The following is a 22,480-nucleotide window of genomic DNA, read 5'->3' as shown; positions in this document are numbered from 1 at the left end:
TGACCATTATGTATGCTCTTTCAGAGTGTAGGAAACCATGGCTTATTTAACTTGGGAATCACAGCACCAGTGAAATACTCCACACAAACAGGTAGTCTTCTACTTTTTTTAAATTGATGAATCAATAAAGGATTAATCTTATTATGCATTTAAGTTTCCCTCCTTGTTTTCTAGGAAACCTACATCTAATATGTGAATCAGGTCCTATACAGACTGGATGGAATCAAAGAACAATGTAACTTTCTTTGTCCTCCTGGGCCTCACACAGGATGGAAAGGAACAGAAGTTTCTGTTTGTTATATTCTTGCTCTTCTATATTTTGACGGTGGTGGGCAACCTGCTCATTGTGGTGACTATAGCTGTCAGTAAGACGCTGGGCTCCCCTATGTACTTGTTTCTTGCTAACTTATCTTTTATGGATGTCACTTATTCGTCTTGCATTTCCCCCAGATTGATTTTGGACTTGTTCTTTGGGGAAAATACCATATCCTTCCAATCTTGTATGACCCAGCTATTTGTAGAGCACTTTTTTGGTGGATCAGAGGTCTTTCTTCTGCTGGTGATGGCCTATGACCGCTATGTGGCCATCTGTAAGCCCTTGCATTATTTGGTTATCATGAGACAGTGGGTGTGTGTTGTGCTCCTGGTAGGGTCCTGGGTTGGAGGTTTTCTGCATTCAGCCATTCAAGTTAGCACGATTTATAGTCTCCCATTCTGTGGTCCCAATGTCATTGATCATTTCACCTGTGAAATGTACCCCTTACTGAGACTTGCCTGTACTGACACATATGTCATTGGCCTGTTAGTGGTGGCCAACGGAGGGATGATGTGCACAATCGTGTTTGTGCTCTTGCTCATCTCTTATGGTGTCATCTTGCACTCTCTAAAGAACCTTAGTCCGGAAGGGAGGCGGAAAGCCCTCCAGACCTGTGGTGCCCACATCACTGTGGTGGTCTTCTTCTTTGTGCCATGTATTTTCATGTACGTGAGACCTGCTAAGACCTTCCCCATTGACAAATCAGTGAGTGTGTTTTATACAGTCATAACCCCCATGCTGAACCCCCTGATCTACACTCTGAGAAATTCTGAGATGACAAATGCTATGAAGAAGCTCTGGATGAGAAATGTGTTATCTGTTGGTGTGTAAGTGCATTATCCACCATGAAAGAGTTATCTGACATTGGAGGCCATTTTATAAGAATGCAGATGTCTTTTTAAAATGATTCTGAGCTCCCTTGTTCAAAGAACTTAATTATTTTTAAAGGATGAACTGGATAATTGTGCTTTAATAACAATTTCCCTCCCTGGTAGAATCTATAGTCCATTATCCCTTGGAGATTGCTTCATTTAGAAAGGTGCAATACCTTCATAGCAAGGTGTCAACAATAGGTAATTATTTAGTAAATTTTTATATGATTACTCTAATTTTCAATCAACTTATGTTTTTTAATTTTTATGATACTTAGTAATATTTTAGTTATATTCTTGTTATTTCAGGTAATTCTTTTTATTATAACAATTATAATGTTAATGATGTATAGACTGTCTCGTTCAGTAAATTTCTGTTGCCTTATCTGCAAAATATTTTGTGTAACACTTTTGTTTTTATAAGAAAAATTGATGTGTAATGGATAATAATGAATAGTAAAAGAGAACACCTTACATAATGGGATAAAATGTGAATAAATTACCTACTCATCTCTCAACACGGTCTCTATTCCTCTTTCCCCAGAGGAATTCACTTTATCTGTTTCTTAAGGCTAATAGCCACTCTGACCAGTGTGAGGTGCTGTCTCAGTATGGTTTTGATTTGTATTCCCTTGATTATGAGTGACGTTGAGCATCTTTTCATGTGTCTGTTGGCCATCTGCCTGTCTTCTTTGGAAAAGTGTCTATTCATGTCTTCTGCCCATTTCTTCACTGGCTTATATTTCGGGTGTTGAGTTTGGTGAGTTCTTTATAGATTTTGGATACTGATCCTTTATCTGATATGTTATTTGCAAATACCTTTTCCCATTCCGTTGGTTGCCTTTTAGTTTAGTTGATTGTTTCCTTTGCAGTGCAGAAGCTTTTTATCTTGATGATGTCCCAATACTTCATTTTTGCTTTTAATTCCCTTGCATTTGGAGACTTGTCAAACAATAAATTGCTGTGGTTGAGGTCAAGGAGGTTGTTGCCTGTTTTCTTCTCTAGAGTTTTGATGGTTTCTTGTCTCACATTTAGGTCTTTCATCCATTTTGAGTTTATTTTTGTGTTTGGTGTAAGAAAGTGGTCTAGTTTCATTCTTCTGCATGTTCCTGTCCAGTTCTCCCAGCCCCCTTTGCTAGAGAGACTGTCTTTTTCCATTAGATACTCTTTCCTGCTTTGTCAAAGATTAGTTGGCCATACATTTGTGGGTCTATTTCTGGAGTCTCTATTCTACTCCATTGGTTTATGTGCCTCTTTTTGTGCCAATACCATGCTGTCTTGATGATTACAGCTTTGTAGTAGAGGCTAAAGTCCAGGATTGTGATGCCTCCTGCTTTGGTTTTCTTTTTCAACATTACTTTGGCTATTCGGGGTCTTTTGTGGTTTCATACAAATTTTAGGATTGTTTGTTCTAGCTTTGAGAAGAATGCCAGTGGAATTTTGATTGGGATTACACTGGATGTGTAGATTGCTTTGGGTAATATTGACATTTTAACGATATTTATTCTTCCAATCCATGAGCATAGTATTTTTTTCCATTTCTCTGTGTCTTTTTCAACTTCCTTCATAAGTTTTCTATAGTTTTCAGCATACAGAACTTTTACATCTTTGGTTAGGTTTATTGCTAGGTACTTTATGGTTTTTGGTCAATTGTGAGTCAGATTGATTTCTTGATTTCTCTTTCTGTTGCTTCATTATTGGTATATAGAAATGCAACTGATTTCTCTACATTGATATTGTATCCTGTGACTTTGCTGAGTTCATGCATCAGTTCTACAGGCCTTTTGGTGGAGTCTTTCGGGTTTTCCATGTAGAGTGTCATGTCGTTGGCGAAAAGTGAAAGTTTGATTTCTTCTTTGCCAATTTGGATGCATTTTATTTCATTTTGTTGCCTGATTACTGATGCTAGGTCTTCCAACACTAAGTTAATCAACAGTGGTGAGAGTGGGCATCCCTGTCATCTTCCTGATCTCAGGGGTAAGCTCCCAGTTTTTCCCCACTGAGGATGATATTATCTGTGGGCTTTTCATAAATGGCTTTTATGATATTTCAGTATGTTCTTTTGATCCCGACTTTCTCGAGGGTTTTTATTAAGAAAGGATGCTGAATTTTGTCAGATGCTTTTTCTGCATCTATTGACAGGATCATATGGTTCTTATCCTTTCTTTTATTAATGTGATGTATCACATTGATTGATTTGCAAATATTGAACCAGTCCTGCACCCCAGGAATGAATCCCACTTGATCACGGTGATATGCTGTTGAATTCGATTTGCTAGTATCTCGTTGAGAATTTTTGCGTCCATTTTCATCAGGGATATTGGCCTGTAACTCTCCTTTTTAGTGGGGACTCTGTTTGGTTTGGGAATCAAGGTAATGCTGGCTTCATAGAATGAGTCTGGAAGCTTTCCTTCTGTTTCTTTTTTGGAACAAGTTGAGAAGGATAGGTATTAACTCTGCTTTCAATGTCTGGTAGAATTCCCCTGCGAAGCCATCTGGCCCGGGACTCTTATTTCTTGGGAGATTTTTGATAACTGATTCAACTTCTTCTCTAGTTCTGGGTCTGTTCAAATTTTCTATTTCTTCCCATTTGAGTTTTGGTAGTGTAGGTATCTAGGAATTTGTCCATGTCTTCTAGGTTGTCCAATTTATTGACATATAATTTTTCATCGTATTCTCCGATAATGTTTGTATTTCTGAGGGGTTGGTTGTGATAAGTCCAATTTCATTGGTAATTTTATCTATTTGGATCCTCTCTCTTCTTTTTGAGAAGTCTGACTAGGGGTTTTGTTCATCTTTTCAAAAAATCAGCTCTTAGTTTCATTGACCTCTTCTACTTTTTTTTTTGGATTCTATATTGTTTATTTCTGCTCTAGTCTTTATTATTTCTCTTCTTCTGCTGCCTTGGGGTTTCTTTGCTGTTATGCTTCTATTTCCTTTAGGTGTGCTGTTAGATTTTGTATTTTGGATATTTCTTGTTTCTTGAGATAGTCCTGGATTGCAATGTATTTTCCTCTTTGGGCTGACTTTGCTGCATCCCAAAGGGTTTAGACTGTGGTTTCATTTTCATTTGTTTCCATGTATTTTTAAATTTCTTCTTTAATTGCCTGGTTGACCCATTCATTAATTAGTAGGATGTTCTTTAACCTTCAAGCATTTGGAGGTTTTCCAAACTTTTTCCTGTGGTTGATAACAGGTTTCATAGCACTGTGAACTGAAAGTGCATGGTATGGTCTCAATTCTTTTATATTTATTGAGGGTTGTTTTGTGACCCAACATGTGGTCTATCTTGGAGAATATTCCATGTGCACTCAAGGAGAATGTGTATTCTGCTGCTTTTGGATGAAAAGTTCTGAATATATCTCTCAAATCCATCTGGTCCAGTGTATCATTCTGAGCCCTTGTTTCTTCATTGATTCTGTGCCTAGAGGATCTGTCCATTGCTAATTGGAATATTAAAGTCTCCTGCAATTACCACATTCTTATCAATAAGATTGCTTACGTTTGTGATTGTTTTATATATTTGAGTGCTCTCAAATTGGGTGCATAAACATTTATTATTGTTAACTCTTCTTGATGGATAGACCCCATAAGTATGATATAATGCCTTTCTTCATCTCTTGTTACAGCCTTTAGTTTAAAATCTAGTTTGTCTGGTATAAGTATGGCTCGTCCAGCTTTGTTTTGACTTCCAGTAGCATGATAGATGGTTCGCCATCCCATCACTTTCAATCTGAAGGTGTCTTCAGGTCTAAAATGGGTCTCTTGTAGACAACAAATAGATGGAATGTGTTTTTTTTTAATCCATTCTGATACCCTATGTCTTTTGATTGGAACCATTATTCCATTTACATTCAGCATTATTATTGAAAGATATGGATTTAGTGTCATTGTGTTATCTGTAGGTTTCATGGTTATGGTGATGTCTCTGGTCTTTTGTAGTCTTTGCAACATTCTACTCATGGAGTCCCCCTTAGGATCTCTTGTAGGACTAGCTTAGTGGTTATGAACTTCAGTTTTTGTGTGTCTGGGAAAATCTTTCTCTCTCCTTCTCTTATCTCTCCTTCTATTCTGAATGACAACCTTGCTGGATAAAGGATTCTTGGCTGCATATTTTTCCTATTGAGCACATTGAATATTTCCTACTACCCCCTTCTGGCCTGCCAAGTTTCAGTAGATAGGTCTTCTACTACCCTTATGTGTCTACACTTGTAGGTTAAGGCCCATTTGTCCCTAGCTGCTTTCAGAATTCTCTCTTTATGTTTGTATTTTTCCAGTTTCACTATGATATGTCATGCAGAGTATCAATTCATGTTACATCTGAAGGGATTTCTCTGTGCCTCCTAGATTTCAATGTGTGTTTCCTTTCCCAGATTGGGGATGTTCTCAGCTATGATTTGTTCAAGAACACCTTCTGCTCCTTTCTTTCTCTTCTTCCTCTGGAACTCCTATGATACAGATATTTTCATGTTTCATTGAATCACTTAGGTCTTTAATTATCCCTTCATGGTCTAGAATTTTTTTATCTCTCTTTTTCCCAGCTTCATCTTTTTCCATAATTTTATCTTCTATTTCACTTAATTCTCCCCTCTTCCTCTTTAGTCCTCATTGTCACCACATCTGGTTTCTTTTGCACCTCATTTACAACATTTCTTAATTCATCATGACTATTTTTTAGTTCTTTGATCTTTGTAGCAATAGATTCTCTGCTGTCTTCTATTTTTTTTCAAGCCCAGCAATTAATCTTATGACTATTATTCTAAATTCTTGATCAGATGTATTGTTCATATCTGTTTTGATCAATTCTTTAGCTGTCATTTCTTCCTGGAATTTCTTCTGAGGAGAATTCTTCCATTTCATCATTTTGGCTAGTTTTCTATCCCTTATGTGTTTTAAAAGCTTGCTATGTGTCCTGAACCTGCGAACACTACTAAATTAAAGAGGGGTCACATAGTGTCCAGGGCCTGGCCCTTCAGGAGGTGTTTTTTGGAGAGTGTTATGGGCTGATTTCATGACTCTGGTTGCTTTATCTCCTTACTCATAGTGATGTTTTGGACCCTCCACCCAGTGTGCTTTGACAGTAGTTTTATAATGGTTCTAATGCTATTTTTTTTTTATATCATATCTTTCTGACCCTATTTATCTGATTTGGCCTATTAGTAATGTTATATAGATATTTTTAAATATTTTTTCTGGAAATTCCCAGTGAATTTAATAAGCAAGAATCAGTCTTGGACACTTCCTAATTATTAATGAGGAATATGGTTAGAATAGATAAAATGTCCAGTGATCTATGGGTGATCTCCGGTGATGATATGGGGAAGAAGATACTATGTTTTTAACAACTGATACGCATTTTTAAGGAGATTTCTGTTAGGCTTAATGCATTACTGAAGGAAGAGCACAAGAATGTCTTTTTTTTATTAAAAAATTCATTTGAAGTATTTTTTACTTCTTTTTCGAGAAAGAGAGAGAGAGAAATCATGGGAGGGGCAGAGAGAGGGGGAGAGCAAGAATCCCAAGCAGTCTCCGCACCATCATCACACAGTCTGATATGTGGCTCGAACTCAACAAATGCAAGATTATGACCTGAGCTAAAATCAAGAGTTAGTTGCTTAACTGACTGAGCCAACCTGGAACCCCAAGAATGTCCCCTAAAATATCAAGTCAGCTAATCTGACCAAACCAACAGTATAGGAAGAGGACCACTAAGCAGTTGATTGACATTTTTCTATTTAGAAATTGGTAGGAAAGAAGTAACTTGAGAAAAGTCTACCCGAGAAAGGACTGGCTGCCACTTTTCATATGTAAGAATAGCAATTCCTTTCTTTTTTTGATAAATTATCCTAATGTGATGAATTTTTGTTTTTCTGTGTGGACCATGGAATTCCTAGGAAGTAATCGACAGTGCAAATAAAAGTAACCTTCTGAATAAAGATAAGACTCCATGGAAAAAATGGATAGACAGGTGAATGAAATAAAATATGTCCTCAGGTAACAATGCAGCTTTTTGCCCTTTCCTGTCAAACTGGATGAGAGAAGAAATCCAGCTGGCTGTGAATGAGTAAAAAGCATTCCTTCAGATTGTGAACTTGCTTTTACAAGGTAAGACTAAAAGTAGATAGTGGAAACCAGTCTTTGCAATTGTGTGACTCCCCCAGCCTTTTAAAAATTTTTAATGTTTATTTCTTTTTGAGAGAGAGAGAGAGAGAGAGAGAATGAGAATGAGTGGGAGAGGGGCAGAGAGAGAGAGGGAGAAACAGAATCTGAAACAGGCTCCAGTCTCTGAGCTGTCAGCACAGAGCCTGACACGGGGATTGAACTCACAAACTACAAGATCATGACCTGAGGCAAAGTGGGATACTTAACCAACTTAGCCATCCAGGCTCCCCTGTGTGACTCCCTTTATTAAGTAAAAGTGAGATCACTTTGAGAGAAAGCAAACTTTGATTCCAATTCTGGTTTTATCACTTACAAATGTGTGACCTTGGGAAAATTAATTAGAAGTCCTTAGCCTCAATCTGTTCACCTATGAAATGGAGATTATAGTTCCTGTTATTGTAAGGTGAACTGTGATTTATTAAGTGGTGACTATGCGATTGGAATCCATATAAGTGTTGTGAGCAGTGGAGTGATCAGAATCAGAATTAAAATGGATCAATTTTAAGCTGCATCAGAACAAATTGATGGAGACCAGACTGAAAAGGGAGTAACGTGCAAGAGGCTAATGCAGTGAGCCAGAGAAAGGGAGGAGGGGAGGGAAGTGATAAAATTTGTGAAATATTTCATTTCATTTTGTGTTTTTAATTTAATTTATTAAAGAGAGATACAGGGGCGCCTGGGTGGCTCAGTCGGTTAAGCGTCCGACTTCAGCTCAGGTCACGATCTCGCGGTCTGTGAGTTTGAGCCCCGCGTCGGGCTCTGGGCTGATGGCTCAGAGCCTGGAGCCTGCTTCCGATTCTGTGTCTCCCTCTCTCTCTGCCCCTCCCCCATTCATGCTCTGTCTCTCTCTGTCTCAAAAATGAATAAAACCTTAAAAAAATTTTTTAAAAGAGAGATACAGTAAACAAGTGGGGGAGTGGGGCAGAAGGAGAAAGAGAGAATCTCTAGCAAGCTCCATGCTGAGCGAGGAGTCTGACAGGGGTCAATCACATGATGATGGGATCATGATCTGAGCTGAAATCAAGAGTCAGACGCTCAAGTGACAGAGCCACCCAGGTAGACCAATGTGATATATTTTAAAGGGGGTTAATAAGGGTGTTAAAGGTATCAATATGTGATAAGAGAACAAGAAAAGCATGAAGGACACTGTGATATTTCTTATCTGAGCAATGACATGGAGGTGGTACCATTTAATGATGTGGGGAACATGTATGTTTATTGATGAAAATTAATATTAGTTTCATAAGCACTGAATTAGTATCTAATTGGAGATGTCTGAATTTGGATATGTTGTATATATGAAGTTTAAAAATTAAGAGAGTGATACAACACTGGAGTGTTTCCTCATTTGTTGGCATTTATCAGTCAGGAAAAGGAGGCATATCCAACCAAAGATCCTAATAAAGCGGTCTCAGTGAGGGAAGAGACAATCCAGGAGTGACCTTCCATTCCTAATTTGATCTACTCACTTTGAATATATCAGTTACGTTAAATGGCTCTCAAGTATTTCACTTTTGGGACTTTATAAACTGTGTAACTTTCCATGGAATTCCCTTGTCCTCTTTTGTTGTCCTTTCACTTTTCCTTTAAAACTCAGCTAAGATATTGCTTCATCTGGGAAGCCTGCTTTGATTCCTGTTTCGTTGATATATTCCTACACCAACCTTTGCATTGTGCATCTATTTTTAATGACACTTATTACCTTCATGATTATTATTTATGATATCACTGAGCATAGGAAACCATAGCTTATTCAACTTGGAAATCACAAAGCCTGTGAAACATATGACAAACAACTATTTCCACATTACTTTAACTGTGTGAATGAATAAGATATAAATCGATTGTTCCATCGATCCCTACTTTGTTGAGGACTTTTATCAAGAATGGATGCCATATTTTGTCACATACTTTTTCTGCATCTATTGACAGGATCCTATGGTTCCTATCCTTTCTTTTATTAATATGGTGTATCACATTGATTTGTGTTGTAGTCCAGGAATAAATCCCACTTGATTGTGGTGAGTAATAATTCCTTTAATGTACTATTGTATTCAATTTTCTAATACCTTGTTGAGAATTTTTGCATCCGTGTTCATCAGGGATATTGGCTTGTCATTCTCCTTTTTAGTAGACAATCCTTTTTGTCTGATTTTGGAATCAAAGTAATGCTGGCCTTGTAAAATGAATTTGGAAGTTTTCCTTCTATTTCTGTTTTGGAAAAGTTTGAGAAGAATAGGTATTAACTCTTTTTAAATGTCTGGTAGAATTTTGCTGGCAAAAAAAGCCCCGGGACTTTTTTGGTTGGGAGATTTTTGATTGCTGATTCCATTTCTTTGCTGGTTAGGGTTTTGTTCAAATTTTCTATTTCTTCCTGTTTCAGTTTTGGTAGTTTATGAGTTTCTGAATTTGTCCGTTTCTTCCAGATTGCCCAGTTTTTTGACATAGTAATCTTTTCTAATTGTTTGTATTTCTGTGATATTGGTTGTGATCCCTCCTTGTTCATTCATGATTTTATCTACTTGGGACCTTTCTCTTTTATTTCTGAGAAGTCTGGCTAGGGGTTTATCAATTTTGTTAACTCTTTCTAGGAACCAGTTCTTAGTTTTGTTGATGTGTGATGTTGTTTTGTTTGTTTGTTTTTGTTATATCCTATTTTCATTGATCTGTTCTACTGGGGGGGGGCGGTTGTTAGTATATCATTTATTTCTGCTCTAATCTTTATTATTTCCCTACCTCTGCTGGCCTTGGGCTTTATTTGCTGTTCCTTTTCTGTCTCTTTCAGGTGTAAGGTTAGGTTGTGTTTTTGAGATCTTTCTTGCATCTTGAGGTAGGCCTGGATAGCTATATACTGCCCTCCTATGACCATGTTCACTGCATCCTAACAGTTTTGGACTATCATGTTTCATTTTCATTTTCATTTTCTTACATGTATTTACTTCTTTAATTTCCTGGTTAACCCATTCATTGTTTAGTAGGATGTCTTTAACCTTCATGTATTTGAGGTCTTTCCAAATTTTGTCTTTTGGTTGACTTCAAGTTTCATTTCATTGTGGTCTGAAAATATGCATGGTATGATCTCAATTATTTGTACTTGTTGAGGCCTGATTTGTGAACCAGTATGTGAGTTATTCTGGAGAATGTTCCATTTGCACTTGAAAAAAATGTGTATTCTACTGCTTTAGGATGAAATGTTCTAAATATATCTGTTAAGTCCATGTGGTCACTCAAAGCCATTGTTTCCTTGATTTTCTGCTTAATCTGTCCATTGTTATCAGTGGGGTGTTAAAGTCCCCTACTCTTACTGTTTTATTATCAATTAGTTTCTTTATATATGTTCTTAAATTTTTTATATATTTATCTTCTTCCATGTGGGTGCATAAATATTTACAATTGTTAGATCTTATTGTCAGACAGTTCCTTTTATCTTGAAAAAGTGCCCTTCTTCATTTATTGTTACAATCTTTGGCTTAAAATCTAGTTTGTCTGATATAAGTAAGGCTGCTCTGGCTTTCTTTTGATGTACATTAGCATAATAAATTGTTCTCCATCTCCTCACTTTCAATCTGCAAGTGTGTTTAGGTCTAAAATGCACCTTTGTAGGCAGCATGTAGACGGTTTTTTATCCATTCTTATATCCTATATCTTTTGATTGGAACATTTAGTCCATTTACATTTAGAGTGATTTTTGATAGATATGAACTTAGTGCCATTGTATTACGTGTAAAGTTAGTGTTTCTGGAGATTTTCTCTGTTCCTTCTAGTCTTTGTTCCTATTGATCTTTCTCTCCCACTGAAAGGGTCCCCTTTAATATTTCTTCAGGACTGGTTTAGTGGTCACAAAATCCTTTAGTTTTTGTTTGGGAAACTCTTTAGCTCTCTATTCTGAATGAGAGCCTTGCTGGATAAAGTATTCTTGGCTCTATATGTTTCCCATTCAGCATGTTGAATATATCATGCCACTCATTTCTGTCCTGCCAAGTTTCTGTAGAGAGATTTGCTGCTAACCTTATTTATCTTCCTTTCTAGGTTGGGGACTTTTTAGCCTTGCTGCTTTCAGAATTGTTTCCTTATCTTTGTATTTTGCAAATTTTACTACAATATGTCTTGATATTGGCCTGTTTTTATTGATCTTGAAGGGAGTTTTCTGTGCCTCCTGGATTTGAATGTCTGTTTCCTTCCCCAGATTAGGAAAGTTTTCAGCTATACTTTGCTCAAAAAAACCTTCTGTACCTTTTTCTTCTCTTCTTTGGAGACTACTATGACACAAACATTATTATGATTTATGGAGTCACTGAGTTTCCTAAGTCTACATTGATGATCCAATGTTTTTCCTCCCCTTTCTTTTCAGCTTCATTATTTTCCATAATTCTATCTTCTATATCACTAATTCATTCCTCTGCTTCTTCCATCCTCGTCATCATTGCCTCCAGCTAGTTTTGCATCTCAGTTATAGCATTTTTTTACTATCAGCCTGACTAATTTTAAGACTTCTAGCTCTGTGGTAATGGTCTCCCTGGTGTCTTCTATGCTTTCCTCAAGCCCAGCTAGTAACCTTATGATTGTTGTTTTAAATTCTGGATCAGGCATATATTATATCTGTTTTAATTAGATCCCTGTCCATGACCTCCTCTTGTTCTTTCTTTCAGGATGGAGTCCTCCATTTTGGCATTTTGTTTATGTCTCTGTCTTCTGTGTGCTAGGAAAGCCTGTTCTGTTTCCTGCTCCTGAGGATAATGGCTATATTAAGAATAGGTCATATACTGTCCAGAGCCCAGGACTTCAGGAAGTGTTTCTGGCATATGCTGTGTGCATTCTACTGTTGTGTTTTGGCTGCTCTTTCCCTCGGGTTAGTCCTCTGAAGACTTTCTTCTTGCCTGCAGTGGCATATGTTTGGATGTATCCACTGTGTGGTGAGTTTTAACAAGGTCTGTTTTGGTCTGCTTGTTAAAAGAGGCTAGATCCTATTTCCCCTAGAACTGAAGCTTTGCAGCACTCTGTGGTCTGTAAACTTGGTGCATGCAGGGGGTTTGGGTTGGTCTTCTCAGGGAAGGGCCTGCTACTGCTCTGACTCTCAGGCACACTTGTCCTAGTTCAGAAACACCTGCAGGACACAGGTTTCGGGGCTTGGTGTAGGCGGCTTTAGCCTCCACTGTGGGTACTGTGCTGTTCACTGAAGTCTCTCTGTGCTGAGGGAGAGGGGAGTTCCTACCCCTTGCTGTACAGGAAGCCCTAAAAGGTGAGCAAACAATCTCTTCTTGTTTGTCCCAGGCTTCCCTCAGATGCTTGCCTTCCCCCTATGTCTGAGCTATCTACCCAGCCTGTTGTGCAGTGCTCCTCTGGAAGAGGATCACACCAGGCTGGGGCTGGTGACACTTTGTCCCAGAAGGGCAGTTGCACCAAATGTGCAGGAGGTGGACTTTATGGTAAAGCTCAGAAAAGAAAACTAGCATCCAGGTTAGCTTCCCTCAGTAGGCATCTCTGTTTGTAGGCCAATGAACAGGGCAGCTCAGTGGTGCCCACTGGCTCTTTTGTCCCTGGAGAGGCAGTGCCACCTCTCCCAAATACACTCCAATAAGGGGAACTATCTCTCCCAATGTGACCCAGGGGATCCTCATACCATGCTGTCCACTCCTGGGCCTCTGTCCTCCTTACCCATTGGAGCACCTATATGCCCACCCAGCTCCACCCTAGTGGAGCCATAGCACAGACTTCTAAAACATTGAGATCCACTGCTTGTAAAAACTTCTGATAAACAGTCCCTCTCATTTTCCCTAACAGTGGTTTTGGGGAAGTGTTTTCCTTGTGAAATGCCCTGCACTGTCTCTCATTCTCTCCCTCCCTCTCTCTCTCTCCCGTCTCTTCCTGATCAGGGCTCCCTCCACCCTGTAGCACTGGCCATTCTTTTCTACCTCAAATCACATCTCCATTCTTCCTACCTTCCTCAACGTGGCCTCTTTACTCCCTCTACTTGCGCAGTTTGTCCTCTCAGGCCTCACATTGATTTCCTGGGTGTTCAGAACGATTTGATATTTATCTACCTGTGTTTGAGGGACAAGGCAAGTGTAGGATCCTCCTACTACTCCACCATCTTAACTCCCTGAGAGGTTTTTTTTTTAATCATGAAAAGATATTGAATGTCTGTGCTACCAATGAACAAGCCAGAGAGGATGAAGAAAACAATTCCATTTACAACAGCACCAAACGAACAAAATACTTAGGATAAACTTAAACAAGGAGGAGAGAGTCTTCTTCACTGAAAAACAACAAAGTGTTGCTGAACAATCTACTAAAAAACACAAATAAAAGGGAAGACATTCCTGAAATCATGTAATTCATATTATTAAGATGTCAGTGCTGCCTTGGGCACCTGGGTGGCTCAGTCAGTTAAGTGTCCAACTCTTGGTTTCAGCTCAAGTCATAAGCTCATGCTTTATGGGATCAAACCTCACATCAGGGCTGTCGATGCAGAGCCTGCTTGGTATTCTCTCTCTCCCTCTCTTTCTGCCACTCCCCTGATTCTCTCTTTTTCTCAAAATAAATAAACATTAAAAAAAAAAAAACAACATGTCAATGCTACCTAAAGTGATCTACAGATTCAATGCAATCCCTATCAAAATCCAAAAAAAAAAAAAAATGTTTGTTGCTGAAATAGAGAAATCCATCCTAAGATTCTGGTGGAAACTCAATGTACTCCAAGCAGCCAAAACAATCTTGGGAAACAAGCAAACAAACAGTTGGAGGACTTCCTCGTTCTAAAAGTTACTATATAGCTACATAATCAAATAAAAACTGCGTGATATTAGCATAAAGATGGACATAACAATGGCACACAATACAGAACCTAGAAATAAACCTTTGCATACGTGTTAAAATGATTGTCAACAGGTAACATTCATGAGGAAAAGGCAGGTAGTTCAAAAAATGTTGCTGTGAAACTGGATATCCACACAAAGGGACGAAACTGAATCTTTAACATACAGCATGTACAAAAATTAACTCAAAATGGATCAAATACCTCAACTATCACTAGAACTAGTAAACTCTTAGAAGAAAACATGAAAGAAATGTTCACAACCTTGGGCTTGACAATGATTTTTTGGGCATGACCCCAAAACCACAGGTAAGAAAAGGAAAAACTAAATAAATTATTTTATCAAATTTAAGAACTTTTGTACACCAAAGGACACTATCAACAGAGAGAAAAGGCATGCAACAAATGAAAGAAAATATTTGCAAACGATATATTTAATAAGGTATTAATGTCAAGAATATATAAAGAACCTCTACATCTCAAACACACACACACACACACACACACACACACACACACACACACACAAACACTAACCTGATTAAAAATGAGCAAAGGACTTCAATAGACATTTCTCCAAAGAAAATGCATGTGTGCCCTATAAGCGAATGAAAAGATATTCAATATACTAATCATTTTCCCTAGGAAATGCACTTAAAAACCGTAGTGCAATACCATTTCACATCTAACAAGAGAGCTAGAGCTATTACCACAAAATACAATGATAACAACACATGTAAGAAAGTGGAGACGTGGGAACAACCGTGCGTTCTGGTGGGAATGTAAACTGATGTAGCTGCTATATAAAATGCTATGGTAGTTCCTAAAAAATTAAGCAAAAAATAATCCACAATTCGACTTTGTCAAAGTCATGGAAATCACAGTCTCAGAAAGATATTTCTATAACCATATTCATGGAAGTATAATTCACAATAACCAGAAACAAATAACCAAGGTGTCTACTGACAGGTAAAAGTACGAATAGAAGGAAGTATATGCACCCAACAGATTATTATTCACTCTTAAAAATGAAGGAAATTCTGACACATGCTAAAACATACATCAACCTACAATTCACTACACTAAGTGAAATAAGACTATCACAGAAAGACAAATATTATATGATCCCACATAGGTAGGGTACTTAAAGTAGCCAAACTCATACAGGACAAAAATAAAATGGTATTTGCCTAATGCCCAGAGAGAGGGAATAGGGAATTCAAGTTTAATGAGTGGAATTTGCATTTGGGAACATGAAAAAGCTTTGGAGATGAATAGTGCTGGTATTAGCATAACAAACATGAATTAACTTAATTAACCATCATGACAATGTGAATTAACTCAATGTCACTGAACTATGCACTTACAAATGTCTAAAACTGCAAGTTCTGTTATTTGTATTTTACTACAGTTAAAAACTAAATGTAAAGGGGCACCTGGGTGGCTCAGTCAGTTAAGTGTCTGACTTCAGCTCAGGTCATGATCTCACAGCTCATGAGTTCAAGCCCCGCATCAGGATCTGTGCTGACAGCTCAGAGCCTGGAGCCTGCTTCAGATTCTGTCTCCCTCTCTCTCTGCCTCTCTGCTGCTCACTTTCTCTCTCTCCTTCAAAATAAATAAACATCTAAAAAATTTTTAAAAAACTAAATGTAAAAACTAAGTTGACCTCATTAAAAGGTGCATGATGTCAACACAAAGCACAGCACAATAGCAAGAATACATGCAGAACTCATTGGCTTTACATACACTTCTTTAGAAAGTCTGTATGTCACTCAACAACAAAGCTAATACATTTAAATCTCCAGAGCTCTGTCCTGATAATCTGCATTTTGTAAGAACTCTAATTCTGACAGTACATTGAACTTCTACAATCCATTGGACAATTCATAAATCTAAATAGGCTATTTTTACAGTGACAAATAATTTCCTGCCTGGACCTTTCCTCACAGTACCTACATAACAAAATAAACATACTTGAGACAAATAGTGTTCATGTGCCTCTGCACCACAGAAATTATCTTCTTTTCCCTTTTCCATTTAAAAGACAAATTTATTTTATTAAGGTAGGGATATCCCTCAAAGTTACTTTTTTTCTCCCAGAACTTCCTCATGGCATTTTTTTACCTCCAGATTCCTGAGTGCTCAGGTTTAAGAAGTTAACAATGGAGTTACCGTGGTATACAACATAGCCACAACTTGATCAGTGGAGAAGGTGGTGATTGGTTACAAATATATAAACATGCAGACACAATACTAAGAACACCACAGTGGTGTGAGAGACACAGTTGGACACAGCTTTGTGTCTCCCCTCAAAGATATAGGTCCTCAGAGAATAGTAGAAGATGACCACCTATGAGACCATCAAAAAGAAAATGTTAACAGGTCAATGAACCCACTGTCGGCAGCAACAAAGAGACCAAGGGTATGATTGGGTCCATGCAGACAACTTTCAAAAATGGGTTTACATCACACGCAAATTGTCTATGACATTGGGGCCACACACACACAGCCACACTGTGAAGAGGACCTGAATGGCTGCTGGGACAAAGTCTCTAGCACATGCCACCTGAAAGAGGAAGCCATATCCCTGTCACTCTTCATGATGTCATGGTACCGGGGTTTGCAGATGGCCACATGGATGCTCAGCAAAGACTTAAGTCATGTACTTCCTCAGAGAGATGGTTTCCTTACAGCAAAAGTGCCAGGCAGCATTTTACGGGTCATGGAGGAAGAACAGCAGACTTCTAGAAGGGATAAGTCACACAGGTGGAAAACGGAAGCAGTACCCAAGGACAGGAGAGATGACCTGTTAAATGTCAAGGCCTGCTCGGGGATAACAGTTCTCAGCCCTCGGAGTCTTAAGTGGAATCCAAGTGTATATTTGACTTTAGAACATAATAGGAATTCAAGTCAATGGCAAAAAGGAAATGACATAACTATTTTTAAAACCCTGCAATTTACAAAACCAATTAAATCCATACCTCTTTAATGACCACATCTAAATAAATTCAAGAAGGAGCAAAAGCCTTAATGTAAGATACACAGCCTCAAAAATACTTAATTAAGTGCCAAAAATTTGTTGGAGAATATTTTGATATGATTGAAGTAAGGAAAGTCTTTTTAAGATATAAAAATTAAAAATAAGTATTAAATGAATAAAAACATTTCTTACAGCCAAAGGCATCCTACACAGTATACAAGTGTCAAAACCATATCACAAGTCAGAAAAAGAACAATTACGTAAACAACAGTAAGAGAGAGCATTTCCTCAGTGTTCACACTAACATCAGTACGGAGAAGATCCGCAATTATAAGAAATAGATAAAAGACATTAAGAGGATTCACAGAAAAAGAGAGAAATCATATTAAACAAAGGGAAAGATAGTCAAACCCAATGATATGAGAATGACTGCAATGCATTCAGGTTGCCTTATGCCATGAATACTTATCAGGGACTGGTTGTTGAGAAGTGGACAGAAGAATGCTCATAGACTGGGAGCAGCAGGCTGTTTGTACCCTCTCAAGGATGACAGCTGGGCAATAACTATGAATGTTGACAATTAACTATATGACCATTGATTCAAATATGTATACTAACAATTCCTCTCATACAACCTCATACCTGCCTAGATTTACCAAAAAATAACTATTACAAAATTCTCTGGGGGCAACTGAGTGGCTCAGTTGGTTAAGCGTCTGACTTTGGCTCAGGTCATGATCTCACAGATCATGGGTTTGAGTCCCGCACCGGGCACTCTGCTGACAGTTCAGAGCCTGAAGCCTGCTTCGGATTCTGTCTCTCTCTCTGACCCTCCTCTGCTCATGCTTTCTGTCTCTCTCTCAAAATAAATAAACAAAAAAATAACTCTGTGTCATAGACAAAGGTTGGTAATGACATGAACAGGAATGAATACGTTTATTTTCATATATACTTATAAGTGAGTAATATGGAGTACGAGAAAAACTAAGGGATTTATATGGACTGGTGTGGAACATCTTCAAGATGTTGTATATGATTTCACTTACGTGTAGAATTTAATCAACAAAACAAACACAAAAAACAAAAACAGACTCATAAATACAGAGAACAAACTGGTGGTTGCCAGAGCTGAGAAGGGTGGAGGGATAGGCACAATGGGTGAAGGGGATAAAAGGTACAAAGTGGCCATAATAAAATAAATAACTCACAAGAATGAACAGTACAGTACAGGGTAAGAGATGGAAGTTACACTTTTACATGAGCATTTCATAACACCCACTTTTCTTCCACTGTGTCCCAGGCTTAAGAACAAAGTGATGAGTGATGTGGGGATTAAAAACAAGAGTATCCTTGAACTTCCCCTTCACTCCAGCTAGTCTCCCCCAACTCCCTGCCCCCACACCCTTTATGTTCCCAAATCTGTTCTTAGTGAAGAACTTTATCCCAAGGCTCTGGCTCTCTTTCCATAGCTCTCCCCCTTCCTCTGCTCCCCATTCCTGGGAAGGGCCGGCATCAGTTTGAATGCGTGGGAGAGCCCAGAGTGGTGACAGACCCCCGGAAAAGGCTTCACCTTCAGGGAAAGAGACCAGGGAGTACAGTGTAGTGAAGGGGGGCCCCCAGAGCCTGGAGTACCAAAATGGGGTCCTGGTGCCAGAAGAAAGGATACTGGTGCCCCTGAGAAAGGGGACCCAGCAGCCTCAGCGGTCTCTCCTTGGAAACAGTCACTGCTTGATCTGTTGCCTTTCTGGCCATGGTTGCAGAACCACACGGGGACCACATCCTGCTGTAGCCCGAGCTGCTGGGCCCTGTGGCCGCTGTGCTTGTGGCTGGGTTTCCAGCACTGCAGGAACGTGTCCTCCAGGCTGCCTCTCACTCTCTCCTCCATACTTGCTCGCCTGCTCTCTGGGGCGTGCGCAGGGTCCCTGCTTTGCAAGTCTGCTGTAGATTTCCTGGTTGTCAGCTTCCTCCACCCAATTCTGCAGCAGCGCCGCGGCGTATACACATTCTGGAAACTGAGCGGCAGAGCCTAGAAACGGCAGAGGGTCTTTTGCGGCTTGAGTATATCCCAGAGTGATCCTCTTCCGCTTCAGGAGCTTGGCGAACTGTTCCAGGTCTTTCCTCCTGGGATTCCTCGGGGTTTTGCTCCCGCTTTTCCTGGTCAGGCTTCAGGGCCCCAGACGGGGTAGCGCACTGTTCTGGAAAGACGCCCTCAGAGTTGGCTCTCCACCTGGGCTCCCTGCTTGCGACAGGCTCCAAGGGAGGTCTCCAAGCTGCCTTGGGGCACCAGCCATACACCTACGTGAGGTCCACAGTACTCCATCCCCCGATAGAACTCACACAGTAGGAGGCACCGGGGCATCCCCCACACCCTAGCGCCCGGCCCGACACCTGGCCCAATTCCTGACCCATCAGGAGGGCCTTGGAAGCTCAGTCAAGGTCCCAGGGTCAATCCAGGGGGTCTGTGCACCATCGCCTCCACACCACCCCTACCGTGTGGGTGCAACAATGCCAAGTGAAAGCCAGGCGCCCTGCCATGGGAAACAGAGGCGCCCCAAGCCTGGGGGGCCTGCAAAAATGAGGGCTCTCCAAGGGAATGCTCAACACCTCCCTTCCTCCCCAAACCCACCCACTTCCATACTGTACATAATTCTTGAATCACAATGTTATACGCCTGAAACTAGTGTAATATTCTATGTCAACTATACTTCAATTACAACACTAAAAATAAATCAATAAAACTATTACAAACTTAAAAGTTTATTTATAAAAAGAAATTCTACAGTAAAGGAAATATTTACATACACAGAGAAAAACTCACATATAAACTTTTAAATACACGTGCATTTGTAAAGATTATTACCTAATGAGTCTAAAGAAACTGCCTCTGGGGGAAAGGATTGGAAACTATTCGAGAGATAAATAGGAAATTTATTCTACACTTTATCTCATTTTGTAAGGTTTTCATTACTACTATTTACTACCTATTACACTTCAATTTTTCTTATGTAAACTAAAAGTATTAACCAATATTTTATATAAGGCAACCAAAAATTAATAAAGAAAAGTCTATACGGCATTAATGTTTTAAATAATATAAAAAGAATGAAGTTAACTAACAGAGTCTTACTAAAAATAATACTGTCTTAGAAACAATGTTTTTAAATTTTTTTAATTAAGAATTAGTGTAATCGTATAAATAATCCCTCACTATTCATTACCTATTATTGATTCTTTACTAGAAAGGCATTACAGATTTCTAAGTGAAGAGATCTACAAGATGTTATGGACCTTACATTCTAGCAACAAGGGAAACTGTTATTATAACACAATCATCCAGTTCTTTCTTTAATTATAATTAAGTTCTTTGAAAAAACGGAAATCAGAATCATTTTAAGACTTCTGCATTCTTCAAAAAGGGGATCCAATGAAAAATAAGTCTCTTCATGGTGGGTTATATACTTATCTACTAAGAGATGTATTTCTCTTCCAGAGCTTCCTCATAGCATTTGTCATCTCAGAATTTCTCAGAGTGTAGATCAGGGGGTTCAGCATGGGGGTTATGACTGTATAAAACACACTCAATGATTTGTCAATAGGGAAGGTCTTAGCAGGTCTCACGTACATGAAAATACATGGCACAAAGAAGAAGACCACCACAGTGATGTGGGAACCACAGGTCTGGAGGGCTTTCCGCCTCCCTTCCGGACTAAGGTTCTTTAGAGAGTGCAAGATGACACCATAAGAGATGAGCAAGAGCACAAACACGATTGTGCAGATCAGTCCTCCGTTGGCCGCCACTAACAGGCCAATGACACGGGTGTCAGTACAGACCAGTTTCAGTAATGGGTACATGTCACAGAAAAAATGATCAATGACATTCGGACCGCAGAATGGGAGCCCATAAATAGTGCTAAGTTGAATTACTGAATGCATAAAACCCCCAACCCAGGACCCTACCAAGAGCACAACACACACCCACTGTCTCATGATAACCAAATAATGCAAGGGCTTACAGATGGCCACATAGCGGTCATAGGCCATCACCAGCAGAAGAATGATCTCTGATCCACCAAAAAAGTGCTCTGTAAATAGCTGGGTCATACAAGATTGAAAGGAATGGTGTTTTTCCCAAACAACAAGTCTGAAATCAATCTAGGGGAAATAGTAGAGGAATAAATGACATCCATAAACGATAAGCTAGCAAGAAAAAAGTACATAGGTGAGTCCAGGGTCCTACTGACAGTTATAGTCATGACAATGAGCAAATTGCCCACCATGGTCAAAATATAGAAGTGTAAGAACATAACCAAAAGGACCTTCTGTCCCTTTGGATCCTGTGTGAGACCCAAGAGGACAAAGTAAGTGACATTGCTCCTTGTTTCCATCTAGTCTGCATAGGAGCTGACTTCTCATATTAGAAGCAGGTGATCTACAAAACAAGGGGGGGAAACTTTTAAATGCATTAGAAGATCAATCTTTTATTCATTCAAACAATTAAAAGAATGTGGAAATAGTTGTTTGTGTCACATGCTTCACCAATGTTGTGATTTCCAAGTTGAATAAGCTATGGTTTCCTATACTCAGTGATATCATACATAATAATCACCAAGGTAATAAGTGCCATTATAAAAATAGCTGAACAGGGGTGTCTGGGTGGCTCAGTTGGCTAAGTGTCCAACTTCAGCTCAGGTCATGATCTCACGGTTTGCGGGTTTTAGCCCTGCACTGGGCTCTGTGCTGATGGCTCAGAGCCTGGATCCTGCTTCAGATTCTGTCTCTCCCTCTCTCTCTCTGCCCTTCCCCTGTTTTCTCCCTCTCTCTCTCTCTCTCTCTCTCTCTCTCTCTCTCTCAAAAATAAACATACATTTAAAAATTAAAGAAATAAAAATAAAAATGGCTGCACAATGGGAAGATCCTGGAGTAAAAATTTATCAACCAAACAGGAATCATAAAAGGCTTCCCAGAGGAAGCAATACTTTAGCTGAGTTTTAAAGGAAAAGTGGGAGAACAACAAAAACAAGCCAAGGGAATTCCATGAAAAGGTACACAGTTTATAAAGTCCCAAAAGTGAAATACTTGAGACCCACTTAAGGTAACTTACATATTCAAAATGAGAAGTTCAAATTAGGAATGGAAGGTCACTGCCCTGGGTTGTTTCTTCCTTCACTGAGACCTCTTTCTTAGCATTTTTGCTTGGATATGCCTCCTTTTCCTGACCAATAAATGAGGAAACACTTCAGTGTTGTGTCTCTCCCTTAATTTTTAAACTTCATATATGTAACATCTGCAAATTTGGACAGCTCCAACTTAATATTAGTTCAGTGCTTATGAAACTA

General features: G+C 39.0%; 2 protein-coding genes and 1 pseudogene across 2 annotated transcripts; 1 reads left to right on the top strand and 2 right to left on the bottom strand.

Moving 5' to 3' along the window:
• Positions 1–217: 217 nt before the first annotated feature.
• LOC122201292 (olfactory receptor 4A47-like) lies at positions 218–14,950 on the top strand. The gene is made up of 4 exons (XM_042907178.1): positions 218–1,126; positions 1,542–1,554; positions 12,622–12,776; positions 14,810–14,950. The coding sequence occupies exons 1-4, from the start codon at positions 218–220 to the stop codon at positions 14,948–14,950; spliced, it is 1,218 nt and encodes a 405-aa protein (XP_042763112.1).
• A 3,251-nt stretch (positions 14,951–18,201) lies between these two features.
• Positions 18,202–19,780, bottom strand: LOC122201290 (annotated as a pseudogene).
• Positions 19,781–20,351: 571 nt separating this feature from the next.
• On the bottom strand, positions 20,352–21,529 carry LOC122200031 (olfactory receptor 4A47-like). The gene is given in 3 exon segments (XM_042905441.1): positions 20,352–20,382; positions 20,632–21,250; positions 21,253–21,529. Coding segments are annotated over 3 exon segments (927 nt in total).
• Positions 21,530–22,480: the final 951 nt, after the last annotated feature.

The sequence above is a fragment of the Panthera leo genome, chromosome D1 (genome assembly GCF_018350215.1).
Source record: "Panthera leo isolate Ple1 chromosome D1, P.leo_Ple1_pat1.1, whole genome shotgun sequence".
Classification (NCBI taxonomy): Eukaryota; Metazoa; Chordata; class Mammalia; order Carnivora; family Felidae; genus Panthera; species Panthera leo.
The sequence above is the reverse complement of the archived record's forward strand: the minus strand, read 5'-3'. Positions and strand labels throughout refer to the sequence as shown.